Source organism: Eschrichtius robustus, chromosome 9 (genome assembly GCF_028021215.1).
Source record: "Eschrichtius robustus isolate mEscRob2 chromosome 9, mEscRob2.pri, whole genome shotgun sequence".
NCBI classification, from domain to species: domain Eukaryota; kingdom Metazoa; phylum Chordata; class Mammalia; order Artiodactyla; family Eschrichtiidae; genus Eschrichtius; species Eschrichtius robustus.
In genome coordinates, this window is record NC_090832.1 from 7654430 (window position 1) to 7676051 (window position 21622).

Below are 21622 nucleotides of genomic sequence, written 5' to 3' on the forward strand. Positions count from 1 at the left end.
CTCTTTAGAGGCAATGCATACCAAGCTGGATAAATAAAAGAAATACCCACGAAAAAAAGAAAAAAGAAATACCCACCTAGACACAACCCAAGAGAAAAGGACAGTTAAACTGACAACAGATTTTTCAAAAGTAAAATGAGAGCTACAAGGCAGAACTAACATCTTCAAAGGGTTAAGGAAAAATAATTGGCAACATAGAACTATTTACCTAGCAAAGCTATCTTTCAAGAATAATAGCGGGGACTTCCCTGGCAGTCCAGTGGTTAAGACTTCACCTTCCAATGAAGGGGATGCAGGTTCAATCCCTGGTCAGGGAGCTAGGATCCCACATGCCTCGCGGCCAAAAAACCAAAACATAGAACAGCAGCACTATTGTAACAAATTCAGTAAAGACTTTAAAAATGGTCCACATCAAAAAAAAATCTTAAAGAATAATGGCGAAATAAAGACATTTCCATATAAACAAAAACTGAGAACATTTACCACCTAGAGATACACGCTAAAGAAAAAATGTTAAAGATCTATATGAAAAGGAAGGGGGGAAAAGAGATAGGGTATGGAATAATGAGTAGATAAAGTGTAAGTATAAATCCAAGCATACATGATTTACACAAAACCCATAAATTAACAATAAAGGAACAGACCTAGAATATTGGCTATTAATGCCTATAATACAGGAGAAGTGACTGAATGAAAGTGTTTAAGATCTTAAATTGTTTAGGAGGAGGTTGGAGTATTAAATTTAGGTTTTGTTAAGTAACCTTAGCAAAATTTCAGGGGTAACCACTAAAAGAATTGAAATAAAGAATCTAAATTCCACAACAAGGACCTACTATATAGCACAGGGAACTATATTCAATATCTTGTAATAATCTATAATGGAAAAGAATCTGAAAAATATATATATAATGAATCACTTTGCTGTACACCTGAAACTAGCACAACATTGTAAATCGACTATACTTCCAAAAAAAAAAAAAAAGTAGAAAAGCTGGGGAAAAAAATCTAAATTCCAAACAAATAAAGGAAGGAGTAAATAGAATAAGAGAAACAAATTTAAAATCATTTTTTTAAAGGAAGGGAAAAAGCACAAAAGGAACAAGTGAAAGAAAAAAATGGTATAATAAGCCCCCATATACCAATTACCACAAGAAATGGTGAATAGACTAAGCATAGTAGTTAAATGCAAAATCAAGTTATATGCATTTTATAAGAAACCCATCTAAATTATTAGAACATAGGAAGTTTGAAAGTAAAGGATAACAAAAGATATAGCAGGCAAATATTAACCAAAAGAAAGTTGGAGTAGCTAAATAATATTATACAAAGTAGACCTCGGGACAATATATACATCATGGATTTTAGACAGAGTACCAACACTATAATAAAAGGTTCAATTCACTATGTAGATTTTTAAAAATTCTAAATTTGTATGTACATGCATCCAATCTCATGGGTATAACTTTTAAAATCTGCTAGAAATATAGGAAGAAAATGACAAACCCCCCCAACACAATGGTAAATTTTAATACTCTCTATGCTTGCTAGACAAAGCAGATGGAAAGTTAATTAAAATATAGAATATTGTAACAACACAACTGACAAGCTTCAAATATTGGACATCTATAAAACCCTACACCCAATAGCTAAAGACTGCACACTCTTCTCAAGCATGTATGGAATGTTTATAAAAATTGACCTCCTAGAAGGCCAAAAAGAAAGTTCCAATAAAATTCAAAGAATCAGTATCAGGGACTTCCCTGGTGGTACAGTGGATAAGAATCCACCTGCCAATGCAGGCGACACGGGTTCGATCCCTGGTCCGGGAAGATCCCACACGCCACGGAGCAACTAAGCCCGTGCACAACAACTACTGAGCCTGCACTCTAGAGTCCACGTGCCACAACTACTGAGCCCGCGTGCTGCAACTACTGAAGCCTGCGCGCCACAACTACTGAAGCCCGCGCGCCTACAGCCCGTGCTCCGCAATGAGAAGCCACTGCAATGAGAGGCCCGCACACCACAACGAAGAGTAGCCCCTGCTCTCCACAACTAGAGAAAGCCTGCGAGCAGCAACGAAGACCCAACACAGCCAAAAATAAAATTAAAAAAAAGAGAGAGACTTAAAAAGTAAATGGTAAAAATAAAAAGGTCAATAGAATACTTAGAAAATAGAGCCAAATAATTATAAAAAAAAATTTAAAAAGAATCAGTATCATTCAGACCACGTTCTCTTACCACTCCAAGGTTAAATTAGAAGTCAACAATTAAAAGATAAAAAAATCAATGTATGTTTAAAAATTTTAAACAAATATCTAAATAAATCATGGGTCAAAGAGGAAATAATGGGGATTAAAAATACCGAGAATGGAATAATAATTAAAACCTGCATTTCAAAACTTGCTGGGTGTAGTCCAAAAAAAGTACACAGAAGGAAATCTATAGCTTTAAACATTTATACTAGAAAAGAAGAAAGGCAGGAAAGAATTGAGCTAAGCAGCTAACTTAAATCGGAAAAAAAGCACACCCATAGTAAATCCAAAAAACCAGAACAAACACTAAACAGGAAGATAAACAACAAGGTCCTACTGTATAGCACAGGGAACTATATTCAATACCCTGTGATAAACCATAATGGAAAAGAATATGAAAAAGAATGTATATATGTATAACTGAATCACTTTGCTGTACAGCAGAAATTAACACAACATTGTAAATCAACTATACTTCAATAAAATAGATTTTTAAAAGAATAACGCAAACTAAAAAAAAAAGAGGACAAACTAATGGAATAGAAAATGAACAATACCATAGTTGGTCCTTTGAAGTAATGATAAAACAGATGTTCTCTTGGTGAGGTTGATTCAGCAAAAACCAGGGAAAGCACAAATAATATTAAAAATAAAAACAATATAAAAGTAAGATCTTTCTCAAGTGCTCAGAGCAAATCAGAGACTCAGCCCAGAATAAAACCTGGGCCTGGCTAAACTCCTTTCTCCAGTATCCATGGCACTGTGTTTCCACGCTTAGCAAATAGTAAGGACCAGAGGCTGATGACACTAATGTCTGGGGCTGGCCTCATGTTGCGGGCTGGATACGCAGGAAGCACAGCAGAGACGTGAGAAGCAGTGCGACAGCCCCAGAGATCGAAGCAGCCTCCGTTTTCTTCAATGGGTCAGCCACTCCCCTCAAATGGACTTTCATTTTTTGCGTGTGGGAGAAAAATGATCTAGAAAGGGCAATTCGGTCTATTTTTAATGGTGCTCTGAGGCCTGGTTCCTAGTGAGAGAGGAGCTCTTTTTTCCCCCCCATCCATGGTACACAAGCAAGCATTTCCAAGTCTTAACATTAATTTCAGAGTCTCACTCCCTGGGCAATGATTTGAAATATTTGGGTGGTAAGGGCTTGGACTTCTCCGCATCACATCATGCTTTCTTCTGCCCAATGTCTGACAACTAGATAGGGCTGAGATGCAGACGTTAGAAAAGTCTGTGCCGAGGTCACTGAATGTAGGTGAAAAATCCACCGCATCACCTTGAGCAGGAGAAAGCAGAGGGCGAGCTGGACCGAAACGGCCCTGCACATCGCATTGACTTCTGACTTAACTCCTTGGCGCTGTTTCTCTTTGTAAGATGAAAAAAGGGTGGATGAGGTTTAAGTGCCCGTTCCGCAACACTCACACCGAGAGTACAGACTGCCGTTCCCACCTCCTCATCTGCAGTGGATCGTGTTCCGGACCGTGAAATGAAATAAAATGACACGCTGGCCAGAGGACCAGGATAGTAACTAAGTAAACAGGAAGGTTCAGCTAGATTTCTTGCAGGTTCTAAAGTGTGAGTGATCTGATATCATGTTGTGTGGACCTGTTTCAAGGACTTAGAGCACTGCCTGGAGGAAAGGAGACGGATTCACAATCAAGACCCCCGGATCTGAACCCACCTTGGCTACATAAAAGGTCTGGGACGCTAGTGGGTCCCTTCACATCTCCTGCCTCAGGTTCCTCTTCTAAAAGCCGGGACAGTGCTGTCTCCCCCGCCATGGCGCAAGGATTAAATATAACAGCTGTATGTTGCCATTCTGGAATCTGGTCTCCCCTTCCGCGTTCTGAACTCTCCCAAGTCACCCCCTTTCCATGATTCATATGTTAGATTTCAAGTCTCTGAAAACACACTGGGTGTACAGTGTGAGCCAGAGATGGGTCACGCTGACAGGATATGAAAGAACAAACACTAACTGGATCATATGCAAAACCAGACAGTAATATGTTAGCTGTGCAGAACTCTGAGCGGGAAGGAGTTGTTCTGGATGCTGAACTTCCTGAACAGATGGAGGGTTTCCTCTCAAGAATCAAAACATTAAAACAACAAACCAGAAGAAGCAAACAATTTAGAACAACAGCAAAAAACTCTCTCTCCAATATACTTCCAAAACTTGTCAGAGGCCTTAAGGGAGCATTCTGAATAGCATTTTACTTTTCCTTGAAGATTTTTGTCATTGTTCTGAGCACGCTGAGAACAGCCATCCAGTGATGACACTGATGGCACTGGTAGGACTGTAAAGGGTTTAATCCAACCCCTGATACTACAGATGAGAAAGCTAAGCCCAGAAGGGTTAAGCTATCCACCCAAGCCACACAGCTAGATGGAGACCGTGCCAGGACCAGGTCTCCTGAACTCCCACCTTCCACAGTGCCTGTTAGACCTTCATAAGACCAACTGTCCCTCCTTTGAAATAACCCTGGAATGTTTGAAACAACCCTGGAACCCCAGAATGCTTTTAAAGTACCTGTCTGGACACTAACTTAGAGATTTTTATGTCTCCCTTCTCTGATGTCTAGGGATCATGCTTGCTCATGGAAACCCCACTGGAGTGTGTGTTCATTTGATTCTTCATTTGAGATCTCTATGTCTTCAAAAATCAGGCATCTACTCTCCAAGCAGCGTCTTCTGGTTTGCCTGGAAAGTAGCACTAAGCAGCCACCTAATGCATACAACTCAAAGGAAGTACCAGTGATAACACCCTCTCCCACCCAAGCCCACACCCTATCCATTTCAAGAGTGAAACCCCTAACAAGACCACCACAGTTTATAAAGCAGTCCCGATCATGACCCACGAATTAGGTAGAAATTAAAGTACCCCAAACACACATACACATGGCCTTCCTGGGCTGCCATGGGGTTTGATCTCTAAAGCACTTAGCAGAGGACCACACACAGTGTGCTAACACACAGAACATGCATAACCTCAAAGACCTACAATCCCAGCTTCAGAGAGACTAGGTCACCACCAGACCAAAGAACACCAGTAACAGGCAGAAGAGGCACTGCGAACCCTGAAGCCAGTGTTTCCCCCATTATTCAAGTAGGTGCTTAAAAATTCTTTATGACAATAAATTAAAGACAAACATTTTTCCTTCCCAATTTGCCTGAGCACATTCAATCACTTGTTAGAAATTAAATTGATCCATGCTTGCAGCAAAGTTCAGTAAAACTGCTCATACCTTCCCTGCAAGCTCAGTGGAGGCAGTCCCTAAAGTCAGAACTCACCAGATGAAGATGCAAACTGCCAGCCCAGCGCAGCGCAGGAACAGCTCTGCCGCCAAGGGTGAGGGCACCTAACCCCCAAGGCACTGCCAGCTCAAACGTGGCCAAAAAACCGTGGGGACTGTCCCCACCCGACACCAGCAGCTACCCCCCAATAAGTGGGGTGTCCACTATGTATGCCTTACAGCCTCTTCTGCTGCGTTCCTGTCCTTTATTAGCAGGAAAAAAAAATTTTTTTTTTTTTTTTTAATTCAAAACCTTGGCTTTCCCAACTTCTCTCAAATGTTGCTCTTTGCCCCAAAGCAGTTTTGCCAAAATCATGCTCCCAGGAAAGCCTCGACCTTTGTCCTTTTGCATTTCAGATAATCATCTGGGCAACTAGAGACAGTTGGCGCTGCCTTCAAACGTTGGTTTCTCCTTTCCTTCGCCCCCTGGGGACCACGAGCCGGCGCGGACCTGCTCAGCGTCGCTCGCCCCAGACGCTGCGGTTCTCTACCCGCGTCCACCCGACATTTCCAACTACTGCGCACACACATCTCAGAGACAACGAGCACCGTACAGGATGCTTCGATCCCTCAGGAGGCGTGTGCGAAGCATCTTAGCACTTGGCTTCCAGGGCGGTTTCCGTGCACACCTAAACCGAAGCACCACTCCGTTGCCTCACTAGCAGAGGGAGATAAAGCAAAGGCACTGCCCGGGCAGTTAGGACGCAGCACCACGCTTCCAAGCGCGGGATGAACCCGGTCGGTCCCCAGAGGTAACCGACAGCTCCCGGCCTCCGCGGACCTTGCCGGCGGCCGGCTTCACCGACTCCCGGCGTCCGCGGGGGCTCCGCGCGCCGTCCGCTCCCGGCCGGCTTTCGGCGGCGGGGCGGGCGCGCCCGGCGCGGACCCGGGCCCTTACCTCGCTGACGATGGTCGAGTGGGCCTGGGCGTACCGCCAGCCCCCCCGGCAGGGCACGAGCGGCGCCGAGCGGTTGGGGAAGGCGGCGAGCGGGTCGGCGCAGCTGAGCGCGCCCGGGGCGGCGGCGCTGGCGTTGGCCGCCTCCAGGAGGTAGCGCTGGCAGCGGCCGTCGCCGCGGCGCTCGGAGGGCGCGGGGCCGAGGCGGGGGGGCGCCGTGCGGTTCCACTCCTCCTCGGGGCTCCAGCCGCAGCGCTCGGCCAGCGCGGCGGCGCTCGGCCCGCGGCACCAGTAGTGGTCGGGCCGGCTGCCCAGGAAGACCACGCCGACGAAGAGGAAGGCGAAGGTGACGCCCGTCAGGCACAGCAGCAGGAACACGCGCCGCTGGAAGCGGCCGAACTCGCCGGCCCGCTGCAACGCCTCGTCGAAGGAGGGCATGGTGCGCGCCGCCCGCCCGCCCGACTCCCCGAGCGCGTCCTGCCGCCCGCCGCCCGGGCCTCCGAGTGACCCGCGGGCCGGCCGGCCGCCTCCTCCGCCCCGCCGCCTCCCCCGCGCTCCCGCCTCACGCCCCTGGGCGCCGCGCCAGCGGCCGCCGCGCCTCCGGCCCCGGGGCCCCCGCCCGCCGCACCCGCTTCCGGTCCGGGGGCGCCCGCGGAGGTCGGGGCCGCGCTCCCCGGGGGCGCCGCCGCGGAGTCGGGGTGGGCGCGCGGCGGGGCGCGGGCGGCGCGGCCTGGCGGAGCGCCACCGCGCGCCGCGGACCCGGCCCGGGACTGCGAGTGACGCGCACAGCCTCCGGCCTGGCGCGGAGCTCCATTCGGTCCTTGCCAGCAGCCTGTTCTGCGGGCGGTCCCGGATCGGGCTCCAGAGAAGAAAGTTCCAGGGCCACCCAGCGACTCCCAGGCTAATGGGACTTGGTCTCTAGGTGGTCCCGGGTGCCGCCTGGGGGACCGACGACGCGCGCGCTCCGGGTCCCGCGCCCGTGCCGCAGGAGCTCCCCACCCCCCGCCAGTTCTCGTCCGTGGGGTGAGCAGAGCCGCCCGGCGCACCCCTGGGGCCGGGCAGCCGGGTCCCAGAGCAGTGGACCCACTGCAGGGCTAGGACCACGCGGGGTTGGATTTTGGCGACATCTCAGAGAGCGTCCAACTTTTTCAAAAGAGCAGCCGGGCAACCCACAGGGGTGTTAGGCGTCTCGTTCAGAGTCCTGGAGTTCAAAGTGAGAACGGACCTCAGCCCCTTACAGGTTTCTTTAGCCAAGGCCTTCGCTCTCGGCCTGAAATCGCCCAGAAAGGGTGTTTGTTGGTTGGTTTCCATCGTTGTTTTTAGCTCCCTTATTCGCTCCCAGAGATCCGCAGAGCTGTGTGCGATCTGGCGTCCTGGCCTCTGGTCCGCGTCCGGGCTGCTGTGTCCACGTCCACACTCGGATGCCCTCCCCGGGCCGGGTTAAAAGCCCCTGCGCGGCTGCAGCCTTCAGCTATAAGGTTCACCCTGCACTCCTAACAGCGCCCTCCCTGCCCTGGCCCAGCCTCCCCCTCTCAAGACGTATCTTCCGAGAATTTCTCCAGCTCTTCTCCCCAGAACCCCACCCCAGCCGTCCGAAAAGCGTTCTACCCTTAGCTCGCTTTTCTCGGAGGGTGGAGAGGCCGGTAGAGCGCAGACTGACTTTTCCTCCTTCCAGAGCAAGGACGGGAGCCAGGCTGCCTCGGTTCACCAGCTGTGACCTTGGGCACCTTACTGGGCCAGCCCAGTCTTCTCATCTGTCAAATGAGACTGATACCTTCCTGGGGTTGCTGTGAGGATTGAATGAATTATTACACATAAAGTGCCAGAAAAGTGCCTGACGACGCACAGTATGCCCTTTCACGTGTTAGCTCTTATTACTGTCGTTCTTACTTGTTGCTGAGTTAATACTGTCTTCCGTGCAGGGATGTCCTAAGGATCCCGGGTACTAGGAAGGATAAAACACCTGGTGGCAGGTGGGCACACATTAGGGGCTCACTAAATGAGAGTTCTTACCGTTCTATCATCCTTGTTCCCAGCTACTGAAGCTCATCTGTCACCTGGTGAGCAGCGACTTCTGTGTGTACATGTCCCACGCTCCACGGTGTAGTCCATATTATTGACTGCCCCCCTGGGACCCCAGACTCAATCTGTCCTCCTCCCACCCAGCTCCTCCTCTGCCCTCTCTTCTGGGGTAACCATGGCCCCACCCCAAGACTCAGACTCTCAATATCATCTCAACACCCGGCACTCCTCAGGCCTTTACTCAAAGGTGCCCTCAGCTCATCCCTCCTGGCTATCTCCCCACCACGCCGGCCCCAGTACACACCTACACACACACAGGCAAGCCCCCAGCTCCCTTCCCTGTTTTATCTGTCTCCAAAGTGCTTATCACCCTCTAACATATGCATATTTTTATTCCTTTGTTTACTAAATTTACTTCTTTTTCTTGCTTGTGCCCCCTCCTCCACTAGAAGGCAGGTTTCACGAGGACAGAATGTTTTGTTTTGTTCATTTCTATATTGCCACCACCTAGAACAGTGCCTGGTGCATAGTAGGTGCTCCATAAATATTGGTGGAACAACTGGATGCTTCCTGACTCCTCCCTCCTCCCCTGCCCCCCACAGGCACGGCCTCCTCTCCTCCTCCACCAACTTTGTTCGCAGTGACCCTAGGGGCTCCTCACCTGTGGCCGCTGTCCTTCCATCCAGGCTGCACTCCTCCTTGTCTTCCCACAGAGCAGCTCGGAGGTGCTTCCTTCAAGGGCTTGCCTTGGTTTCCAAATTAAATACTCATTTCTCACCCTCCCTTTCAAGATGCCAACCTACATCCCTCACCAAGTTGTCCCCCACATGTGACAGCCAAACACCACGACTTGCTAATCCTAAATCCTTCTTTAACTTTCCTAAACCTGTGCCTGTCCACACAAAGAAGTTTCCTCTTCCTGGCATTTCACTCTCCTGCCCTCCCAGCCACTGCCCAGCAAGGCCTGGGCCAAAAGTCCGCATCCCCTCCTCCGAGCCCTCCCCAACCGCCGAAACTGCCTTCTTCCCCAAGTCATGTCTGCCGTCCTTGTCTGTGCTCCTAACACATCTAAGAACCTTCTTAAGGAATTTCACTACATTTTTCTTTGTATTGCAGTTGTCAGGCTATTTTAACTTTAATTCCATTTTTTTTTTTTAAATGAAGTAATCTGAGCATTTGGACAAGTAGACCTAGAGCAGTTGCTAAGATCATGGACTTTGGAGCCAGACCTGCTATGTTCAAATCCCCTTCTACTCTTTATGGTGAGTGACTTGGGCAAGTTATTCAGCCTTTTCCGTAAAACTGAGTAGCAATGACACCTTTTCATTTTTTATGCAAATCGCTTAAAACAGTACTTGAGACATGACAAGTGCTATATGTAAGTTGGCTATTAATAAAGAGAGTAGTACAAAAATACCACCCTTCCCCAGAATTAGCAAGTGTCATGTTATCGTGTTTTAGGTATATTGTTATAAAGAACTAACACTCCTAGACACAGCTGAAGTCTCCTTCATATGCCTTCAGGTCCTGTCCCCTGTCCCCTCCCTTCCTCCCCAGGGCAGCTACCAGGCCCTTTCTTCAGAAGGTGGGCCTGGGGAAAAGGCCACACAGGCTCAGGAAGAGGGCTCAGGACCATTGAGCAGGGAAACCTGGGATCTCAGATCCCAGCGTGTTGGTGTGAGGCAGGAGGATGGGAAGGGGGATGGGCTTCAGGTGGGTACAAGCCCTTGGCTCTAGGGGAGAGGAAGGCGAAAGTGTGGCCCCCTCTGATGAAGATTCAGGCCGCCTCTTGCCCAGGTATAGTTATCATGAAGTCGTTACTCATCTCCTCTATGTTTTAATCCTTTTTATACCTAGGTACTACACACAAACACTATACAGGTGTCCCTTGCTCTTTAAAAGTTTGCCTTATGCCACTTTACTTTTATGAAAGACCTACATTAGCACCTGTTTTTCCTAACCGCAAGAAATCAAAGAGGATTTTCACTTTTATGATAAAAGATGAAAATCGAAAATAGCGTTCACCTCTTGTTTTGCGGCAAGTCATTATAGAAGCAGTGCTCACCCCAGCAGCAAGAGTGGCCCTGCCAAGCTCCTTCTCCAGAAACTACATGCAGCATTCTCAGCTGCAAGCCGGCATAGCTTTGAACTATCTGTGAGCATCTGTGCTTCATTTCAATTTCTTTTTCTGCATCTGTTAGCAAGGGGTGTCCTAAGGTAACTGCTTCTTCGCCTTTTGCCATTTTGGCTTAGGAAAGCTTTCATAGAAAACCTCTACTTTCGGAGAGCGAGGGAAACCTCTACAGTACTTGGGGTGCTTTGAAGTTTGCACAAATGGTACGATACTATTTTTCTGTCACTTTTCTTTTTTACTCCACATTATATATATATATATATATATATGTATTTTTTTAATGAATTTATTTATTTTTGGCTATGTTGGGTCTTTGTTGCAGTGCGCGGGCTTCTCATTGCGGTGGCTTCTCTTGTTGCAGAGCACAGGCTCTAGGCACGCGGGCTTCAGTAGCTGTAGCGTGTGGGCTCAGTAGTTGTGGCTCGCGGGCTCTAGAGCACAGGCTCAGTAGTTGTGGCGCACGGGCTTAGTTGCTCCGCGACATGTGGGATCTTCACGGACCAGGGCTCGAACCCGCGTCCCCTGCATTGGCAGGCGGATTCTTAACCACTGCGCCACCAGGGAAGTCCCCACGTTATATTTTTGAGACCTATTAGCCTTGATAAATATGGATCTAGCTCATTTCCTGTAACTGAGCACATTTGACATGTATTCATCTTTCAGATTCATCTCTTGCGAATCACTTCTCACATCCTCTGCCTATGTTCTCTTTGTTACTTGTTTTCTCATACTGAAGTTTTGGGAAGTTATTTGTATATGTGTTTATTCTGCTCCTTTGTCAGCTGTATATGTTCTATCTCCTTCGTCTGTGGCTTGTCTTTTAACTGTATTTATGTTGTCTTGGTGACTACAAAAAGTTTAAATTCTGATAGTTAGTAAGATGTATCATTTTTCTTTATAGCTTCTGCTTTTTGCATCTTGCCAAAAAGAAAAAAAAAAAAATCCTGCACAAATAGGCTTCTCGACTGTTCGTTCTGTTCTACTGCTTATTTGTCTATCTCCATGACAATATTTTACTATTAATCATGATAGTTCTATGATGATTCTTAGTATTTGGTGGGACAAGTCTCACCTCTTCTCTCCCCTCACCTTCCTCCTGTTCAGAGTTATCTTGGCAATTTGGGGGCTTTTTTCTTCCATATAAATTTTATCTCATTATTAAGTTCCATATAAATTTGATCAGGATTTTTATGTAAAATTATGTATGCATTTTATTTTTCCCATTACTCTGTAGATTTTTGGGAGAAAAGCCAAATCATGTTCATCTTTCTATCTTAAAACATTGATATCTATTCTATATCTGCACTATCCAGTAAGGTACCATTAGCCACATGTGGCTATTTAAATTTAAATTAATTAAAATTAAGTGAAATGAAAGATTGTGTTCCTCCTGAGCCACGTTTCAAGTGCTCAATAACCCCATGTGGCTGGTGGCTACCGTATTGGACTATGTCCATTCAGAACATTTCCATCACCACAGGGATTTCTGTTGGACAGAGCTGGTCCAGACATAGTGACCAATAAATGATTGTTGAATAAGAACAATAAAAATCTCCTGGCCTACAACTTTTAGCTTTTGTAAAGCATACTGACTTTAACTGTTTTTGAAAAGGTAATTGTTTGGGTTTATTCATCTAAAATTTTATAGTTAGTATTTTTTTTATCGCATTTAGGAATGGATATACCAGGTATTAGGGTTTATTCACCACAGATTGAGTTACCAAAAGACGTCATAATGACATTTGTGCTGTTTATAAAGCACAAAAAAAGATTAGTTTCCTTGGGAATACTGTAATAAATCTAGAAATAAAACTTCTGAAAACAATCTGCTGAGAGAAAATTTGGCAAGTGAATCGTGGCCTGTGCTCAGGTCTAAGGGGAAAAAGTAGGAATCATATTTTCTTTTTTGTTTTTTAACAAATGGGTAAGAGTATTTGAAACGCTCTCATTCTTACCTTATTAGGCACGGAGTAGCTATTTTTTACCTTAGTATGTGAACGTAGTAAAAAAAAACCATAGAGCACTTCCATTATTATATGGCAGAATGCTGGACCCTAACATTGATTTAGACTGACCAATGTTCATTTCTTTCTCTGACCCACTCTCTCGCTAGTTGATTACAATTTGGACTTCCCTAGAGAAAAGTTTCTGGTTTGGGGGACAAATATTACAGATACTATTATCCTTTGGAAATAGATGCTCTCTATATTTGAAGCATCTAGGATCTTAGACTTAAAGACATCTTCGGAGAAGATGGTAGCCATGAAGGAAAACGCTAAACAGCGCTAAAATATTCCAGAGTTGAATTTTGACAAAGTAGAAAAACCTAGTCAAGCCTAAGAGATTTGAGAGTTTGTATTTTACTCTCTGAACATATACAATAGCAAGTCCTTTGCCACTTTCCTTTCAGTGCTTGTGCCATTATAACAAGTGCAAGGTGAAGCACATTACCTCTCTTGAAAACCTTTTCATCACAAATGGTTTAGGGCAGGAATGGTAAATGGGTTTCTTCTTACGTCCCACTCCTGTCGTCTGTCAGGAGCCATCTAGAGCACCGTGTTGAGGGTAACTTTGAGGTGGAGTGGAAATTAGGCCACGACTGTTTAGGAATGTCAGGTAGAGGAAAGGGGACAGGAGTATGAGGGCAAAACAGTGGTCATCCTTCTATTGTCAGTGTAGCCTGGGAAGTGCCAAATTGACACAGTATTCCCCATGGGTCTCCAAAACTCTTAAAACATCTATTACTTTGGGGATTTGTGAAAGTCTCGGTGAAGAGGCCACTATGCTATTAATTGCTAAAATATTGCCCAGAAGTTTCTGCTGCTGGACCTCATTCTGGATGAAATTGTCTTTTAGTGAGGTACCTTCTATAGTGTGATAGTGGTCCCCCTGGGCAAAGCACTCAACAGCAATCCACTGTTTCTGACTTTTAGTACCATTGCACATAAATCACAGTAATGCCATCTTCAAATGGGAAAAGTCAGTCTTAGGAGATTTGCAGGCACCGATTAAAACTTGAGTGACCTCTCAATTAATCCAACTTAAAAACTGAAGGATAACACATTCACTAAAAATAAGGTTTATCGACATAGTTACTGAAATGAGTGATACTCACAACACGTTGTGTAAAAGAAACAGGTTTCAAAGACTACGTTTGATATCAATGCCTCTCAACCCATTAGTGGTAAAGGAGACATGTTTATTTGTTTGTCTGTTTTGATCTATTGCAGATCAATATATGGTCTTACTGGGCACGAATAGTCTGCAGCTCACGACACGTACAACCCCAAGGTGAATTCAGCAACGTTGGAACTGGTCTACATCCTATTCAAGGAGACCTGTGCACCAGTCAATACACTTGGATGTCATGGCGATGCCAGATCAGTACAAAAGTTTCTAACTGCTTACTCCCAATTTCTGCACTTACCTGATTGCAGACAGGGGACAACGATTCACAGACCAGCTCTAATAGTGCCTTCTGTGCAATCCTGGTTTTTGTAAAATAACATACGTCTCCGTAAGAATTCTTTGTTGTACCCCAGGCACAAACAGATGCTGTAACACTGTTGGCAATGAATGATTTCCAGAGTCTGTCTATGCATGAAAGGTGGTCTGGAGAGATGAGCCCCGGGTTAGCAGAGTAACACCAAGGGGCTTTGAGTCCTTAGCTGATTTCATAGCTTAAAGGCATTCTACTTGTAGATTACTTTCCTTTTGGAATTAATTTTTGTTTGTATTTTTCACATTACAAATGACTACTTTCCCTGTCTATACTGGAGTCAAAGAGTAGTTTCTAGTTCTGGTTGAGCCAATAAATTATTTCTAAAAGTACAATGAAATTAAGATAATTTAGACCATTTCCTGGCTGTAAAATGCAATGAGTTCAAGTTCTCTTTTCCTTTAAATACAAAAATAAAATGTATAAATTACAGTAATCCAGGTCAATTTTAGTGCAGTTTGTATATATATGTATATATTAACACTGGTTTTCTAATGCAGGTGGTAGAATGCTGGCAGACAGAATATTCGATGTTGTGAGATTTTAAAGCTATGTCTTAAACATGAAAAGGTGAAAGCTCTTTGAAAAATTCAAAATGAAAACTTTAAAAAATATGGCCCAAAGAAATAATATAAGGAGAACAAGAATACCCACTAGGAAATTTTCATGTACATAGCAATGTTATATGGCTGCTGGACAGGAGTACATACAAATATTTCTGTCTTTTTATTGAATTAATTAATTTTTTTCTATCTTTGTATTGAATTGATTGTGGTCTAGATGATTTTCCCATTTATCTTGAGTATCACAATTGGAAGGCTATGTTTGAGACATGGCTATAAATAGCAGGAGAAAAGGCCAGGCGGAAGAGAAGGCATTTGTAGATAAGAAACTAGTATGAGCAGCAAGATGGAGAGAGAATAATAAATCTTTGTTTCATTTTCATAGTAAGATGTCTTAGACTGAAATTCAGAGTCTAAATTCTATTCCCAAATTTACAGTGAGATACAAAGTATGTGGGACATATCTATTTTTCCTAAAAACAGAATAGAATGCTCTCTAATTAGTGTTCTTCATTTCTGCCGGTTCAGATCCCCCCACTGAGACCAGGGGTCTCTCATCCGCATCACAGGGGAAACCCTGTCCCCCTTCTCAGTTCACAAGTGCCCAGGGTGACAACCACATCTAAGCCCCATAACTTGTCCTCCGGAAGTGGAGGCTCCCCGCTTAAGCTAAGCACACTGTCAGAGGCAGGCGGACCCGCACTCCATTCATAGCATCTAATGCAACATACGCTCCATTCCCACTCACACCTGACACTCAGGGGCTCTGGTAACGTTCATGGGACAAGGCTCTGTCATGCGCTTTACCTGTCATATCCCTTTTCCTCCTCAGAGCCCCACCAACAGGGTCCATAATCCTTTTACAGATGGGGAAACTGAGGCTTGGGATGGTCCGAATGTCACACAAGTTTAGTGGTTTGTGGGGAATTCAGACCATGTCTGCTCTTCAGGACCACCTGCGGGCAGGTGGCCCTCATCCTCCACAGGGATGCTGTCCTCAAATGTTCTTTTGTACTCTTCCCATAACTTTTAGGTGAATACAAGGTAATTTTCCCTTTTCGCTTTAACTCTAGGGTTTGGTCTTTGTTTTTGTTTTGTCTGTTTTTCATAAAACCATCTTATGCTTTCTATAACAATCTCTATATGATACTTTTGACATGGGGGTCCCATAGGGGTTTTTTTAGCTGAAAAAAATTTCAGAAGTCATGTAGTCTAATTTCCTTATTTTGCAATCAAGTAATTAAGAACCAAAGAGATCACGTAACTCATCTAAAATGAGGTCACTCAGTTTATAGCACCAGTAGGTCCAGGAGCCAGGCCCAAACACTGTTATCAAACAGTGACTGAGATTAATTTTTAAAGTTGTCATTTCATAAATTATTCTCTTGGCTACAAATATTGTGTAGCCTAGAAATTTAAAATAAAATCTTTGCCTTTTAATATCAAAATTAAAGTGATTTGTATAAATATAAAACCTACTCAGTCTTCACTCAAATAACACTGTCAGTTAAATATTTTATAGTAAAGAATGGAAGATTTTGTTGCAAAAATTGAGACTTTTTAGCATTGTAACATTGGGAAAATAAAATGATCTAATAATTCCAAAGCATTATATTTGTTTAGGGAGAAAAAAAGATGAGTGGTCAAATCTGAGTAAGCTCTCTGATTTAAGAGTATCTTGCCAATGTCAGTTTTCTGGTTTTGACAATATACCATGATTATGTAAGAGATGATTATTAAGGCAACTGGGTGAAGGATACACAGAATCTGTACTATTTTTGCAACTTCTTGTGAGTCTTAAACTGTTTTGCAAAAAAGTTATTTAAGAAATAAAAGTAATGCTATATTGCTACGACAACCAGTCCTGGAAGACTTGTGCCCAAAACGACCGTGACTTTGAGCTCTTCCTTTCAAGGGCATGACAGTTCCCGCCCTCCAAGTCCAGCCCCACCCCCCTGGCCCTGCTCTACCCTCAGTCTCACAGTTGCTCTGAGGCAGCTCTTGGAACCAGCTTCGGAACTCAGGGGGTTCAGAGAGTTTTCTGGGCTGGCCTGAGAGTCGACGGGGACGTGCTCCTGTGCTCCAGAGAACCAATTTATAAGTGTCCTCTCAGAGCCCCATCTACTTGCAAATTGGAGATCGTCTGTGTGCGTGCCGTCTTGAGTGTGACCTTGGGTTTAGCACAGAGGACAAGTGAACTGAAGCCATAAGCTATGGATTTCTTCTGCCTCGAAATAAATGTTTATCTTTAGATGGGCAAAAAAGAAGTTTTTGCTAAAACGGTGATCAATCATTTTTCGCTAAAGTCTGATAAGAAGGCTATGACCGAAAAAGAAGGATTTGTGTTTCTTCTGCTCTTTTACTGCTTTTGTCATTGGTGTTAGTGATCTTGCTGCAAAATACTTGCTTTCTTTGTTTAATAAATACACATGGCCCATGGGGTTTTGTGTGCACGCTCCATAACACACCTAAAGACACGCTGGAACAGTTTGTATGTGATAACTGGCTCTCCTGGACATCACCCGTTTAAGCTCACAAATGCAGCCACTTCAAGATCCCTGTGTGCATCTCCGCAGCTCTGCCCCGGTTCTGCTCCTGCAGGAAGACTTGTAACCCTTGCAGGCTTCTCACACCCAAGCTTCTCTGGAAATGCCCAGGACTGTCTTTTATGGGTTCCCCACATCCATTTGGACAGTTTCCTGCACTTCTCCTTCTTGTACCTTCCAAGAACATCTAAGATGATGGTGGGTGGGGCTCTCATGTGCACTGTGGAATCATATCTCATTCAAGGGTTAAGTTCTCAAGTCAGAGCACACAGAGAAAAGAGTATTTGGTCCAAAATCTTACTTAAAAGTCTTTTCAGTGGTCCAGAGCTATTACAGATCATTGTTTCTCTGGGCAGGGACCGGATGAAGTGATGGGCATGAACTGCAGCATCGTCTTGTTTGAAACTGTATGATGAGAATGGTGATGTGTACACGTGGGAGGCTTGCGAATGCCGGGGAAGAGTGGAGTCACCCTCACTGGGAACCTGTGTCTGTTGAGTGGGGGTCAAAGGGGATGGATGTGGCTTCCGTCATCCTCAGCCCTCAGGTTTCCGTTGCTCCACACCTTTGGGTCTGCATGTGTCTGACCCCCAAATATAGTCAGGGTTCAAGCTCTTTCCCATGGGTTTCTTGGGCTACAGTCACATCAGAAGACGTGCCTGGGTATCTGTCCTTAAATATTTTTTCTCTGCACCCAAAGCACAGAGACACAAAGTATGGTGGTCAGTATTGGTCATTCAGTCCACACCTGAATCTCAGCTCCAGACCAGCCAGCCTCCCTGTTACATGCTAACCCCGACCTGCCCACGGAGGTCTTCCATGACCCTCCCGAGGTAGGCGCTTCTTTCCAGATAGTCATGTATCTTCATCAACCCCCTCACATCCATGCCAGTTCCTACTTTTATACTTAATCTTTCTCTCATCTCTGAAATGCGGTCCCCTGTGACCATCTTCTGCTTCCACCACATCTAATACGTACGTGTACATTTATATCCATATTCATAGCTATACCTGTGTCTTTGATGACAACAGAGCTAGCTATTGTAGCAAGGTGGCTAAGTGGTCTGCAAGCTGCCCTGGAATTCCCCCTCTGTCACTTATTTGCTCTGTGTCTTAGACACATCACTTACCCCGTTGAGTCTCAATGTCCTCATTAGTAAAATGGGGATAAATAACAGTATTAAACTCACAGGATTGTAGGGGAAAATAAATGAAATACTGTAAGCTGATTGCCTAGCATAGTATTGGACAAAAAGAAGAGTTCAATCAACGTTGACTGTTTGCAAAATTCTTTCCATTTCCAAGTTGCACTCAATCATGCCTCCCCTATGCCTCTTTCCTAAACTCTACTTGTTTCTCTTCACTCCTGAGTACTTATGCCCATGTCAAATCACTCTGTGATCGGTAACACAGCACTTAGCAGGAGGTACTCCTTTCCAGTTGTGTCATACAAGTTATTTCTGTCTTCTTAACCTTGTCATTGATGACCAGGACTACATTGTGTATTTCTCTTGTATGTATTTCCCAGCGTAACACTGGGCATTTTCTAGACAGTCTACAATATCTATCAACTCTCGGAGTCATTTTAGGGAAACTCAGTGACTCATGTGGTTATCAGTTTCGAATATTCATATATTCTGAACCTCTTTTTTTCTTAATGCTTTGGTCTAATACCTTACCCCAAATACAAGTGGGAAAACTGATTTAGGTGCTCTGTGGCTTCCAGAAACCATTCTTTCCTGTTCATCCAAGAGCAAGAAAGCTATGATCTCACATTATCAAAATGGGCCCAGGCGCCTGATGCAGTTGCTAATTATTGCTCCACTGACGTTTTCTGATGTGCTCTGATGTGCTTGTCATGAGCTGGTGGTGCCAACACCACAAGTTTACAAAGGAAACTTGGCAGGGCAATGGGTGACTTATGCCTTCTTGCCCTTGCGGGTATTATATAGACACAATCTAAAAGATCCTCAGGTCGTGTTGTTGGCAGACATTTATTCTGTTCTATGCACCAGATACAGTGAGAGACAAACCGATGTTTTAAAAAGTCTTCCCACTCGGCTATCTTATGACTGAGAAATCTCCATTAGAGAACATCAAACAATGTTTTGCAGATGTGATGTCTGAAACTATTAGCATAATCCTCATCCAGACATGAAATGATGCAAATACCCCAGAATCATAATTCTAAGTACGATTTTTCAAATGGCAAGTCCCTTCTTCAGAGTATTAATTAATCCAAATATTTAGGAAATTTGGCTTGGAAAAAATGTGAAATTGAGCTTTTAAATACCAGCTCTGCAATAGGATTTGAGATTAGTATACATTATCCTTTCAGGAAAAGCAACTCTAATGAACGTGAGTAGCAGGAATTGTTGCAGGTGTCGCATGAATTAACTGCTGGGCGGTGTTCCCTGCTCACGCTACCGTCCCTTAAACTATCCATGCTGTTATAGAAAGAAATATCATTTCACTCTGTACAAGCTGAGCTATAGAAGTCAACTAGACAGATGGATTTTTTTTCCATGAAGTGTCTGTTCACTTTTAAACAAGAAGTTTGGATTTTAGTCTAGGATGTATGTAGAGATACACCCTAAGATTCTGTCTCTGAAATCTCAAATTTAAAACCATGAAATCTTCAGGTTTGAACCTCACCATCCAGATCATGTTGGAAAATAGTGTTGCTCTCCCTTAAGGACCCTGGAGTGAAGCCTAAAACGAAGCAAGACCTCACTCTAACTCACTTACGTTTCAATTAAGGAATCAAAAGTATAACTTTGGTATATCTTATTTTTAATCCTCAGTTAGGTGGAACAAAAAGTTTTCTACAAAAAAGCAAAAGCAAAAACAAAACAAAAAAAGTAAACCTCATAAGATACATGGAATCTTTCAGATAGGCATAGAATTTCTTAATTGAGGAAGAATCATTACTCTCTAAAACATGTCATAAACTCAAGATACATTGCTTATTTGGAAAACAGATATCGTTAAAACTGCCATATGCCATTTTGTCGGCAAAAGATGGCACCAAAAGTCACTGATTAGGAATCAAGTAGGATTCCAGTGTCACTTGTTACTAGAAGAACCCCACTGTGAGTAAATCGAAAGACTGCCACAGGCCAACTTTCAGAAATATTAAAGCTTCAAAGTGTGACTTGAAGAAAGAAAAGGTTCAGATAAGTTTGGGAAGCCTTGACAACCAAATTCAACGTTTTTTCTGTTAAACTTCTCAAAGCCCTTAAGCTACATGGTATATCCCCAAAAAGAGAATGTGGTTTGCACTGTGTCCAAAACTTACTGTGACCTTGGAACCCTTCTCTCCCAGAACATCTTGAAGGACTGACATTTCCTGGTGCCGTACTCTGGGAAACAGGTAACACGGCAAATTGCTGTATGAGGTTTGTGACAATATCCTGTGGGTAAATGAGAGGAGTGGGGTGGCCTGAACACGGATAATATGATTTGGTGGCTTATGACTCGTTAGAGGACTGAACCCAAAGAGTGTAATGAGGAATCGGTTCCATGAAATTGCATTTAGCCCTGTCTTTTTCATTGTCATTCATTCATTCAATCAGTTCCTGCAATGGTGCCGGAGACTAGAAGTACAGAGATTAATAAAATACTATCCCTGCCTTTAAAGAGCTTACTGTCTAGGGAGAGACTATGAAAACACATCAGAGGTGTCAGGCTGGAACACTGGAGACATCAGATCTGTCTGAGAGTCAGACAAGCCCTTGAGTTGGGTCTGAGACAAAGGAATAAGTGGCATTCCAGACTGAGGAGGATGAACGTACAAAGGTAAAGACAAGGAAGCCACATATCACAGTTGGAAGACTGCAAGACTTTCCTACAGAATGAAAAGGGTTCCTTTGAAGATGAGGGTGCTTAATGAGGAAAGATGCTTCAAAGATATGAGACTAGAGGCAAGGTGGCCATTCGGGAGACTCTCAGTGGTCCAGAGGAGAGAAGGTGGGCAGCTCCACTAAGAAGAGACAGTGGGGATGGACGAGCCTGACGGATGTGAGGGATGTTGAGGATACAGCAGGACCGCACTGGGGAGGTGACAAGGCGAAGGTAGAATCCATGGTGACCCACAGGTCCCTGACCGGGGCGACTGGGAGGGTGGATGGTGGTGCCTGTCAAGAGGGTAAAAGAAGCAAACACTGGGAGGAAAGAAAGAAAAAGCAGTTTTAGACAATATTGAACTTCAAGCACCCAAGGGACATCCAGATGGAGGCGTTTGATGGGCAATTTATTGGTTCTGTGAGAAAGCCATCTGGGCAGTAGATAAGAGTTTTGGAAGTTGTTTGCCTGTAGCTTCCATTTCCTTTTTCATTAGAATTTAAGCATGCTTATGTCTCTCTACTCAATGAAGGAAAAGAAGGGAGGGAGATAGGAAGGAATGAAGGGAATAG

General features: G+C 44.5%; 1 protein-coding gene across 1 annotated transcript in view; it reads right to left on the reverse strand.

The window, feature by feature from the left end:
* The window catches only part of SLC22A3 (solute carrier family 22 member 3), a 93095-nt gene extending 86214 nt beyond the window's left edge, over positions 1–6881 (reverse strand). Inside the window, exon 1 of the mRNA XM_068550788.1 lies at positions 6447–6881. Coding sequence (XP_068406889.1) covers positions 6447–6881 — 435 coding nt within the window. The remainder of the gene's footprint in view (positions 1–6446) is intronic.
* Between the last annotated feature and the right edge of the window lie 14741 nt (positions 6882–21622).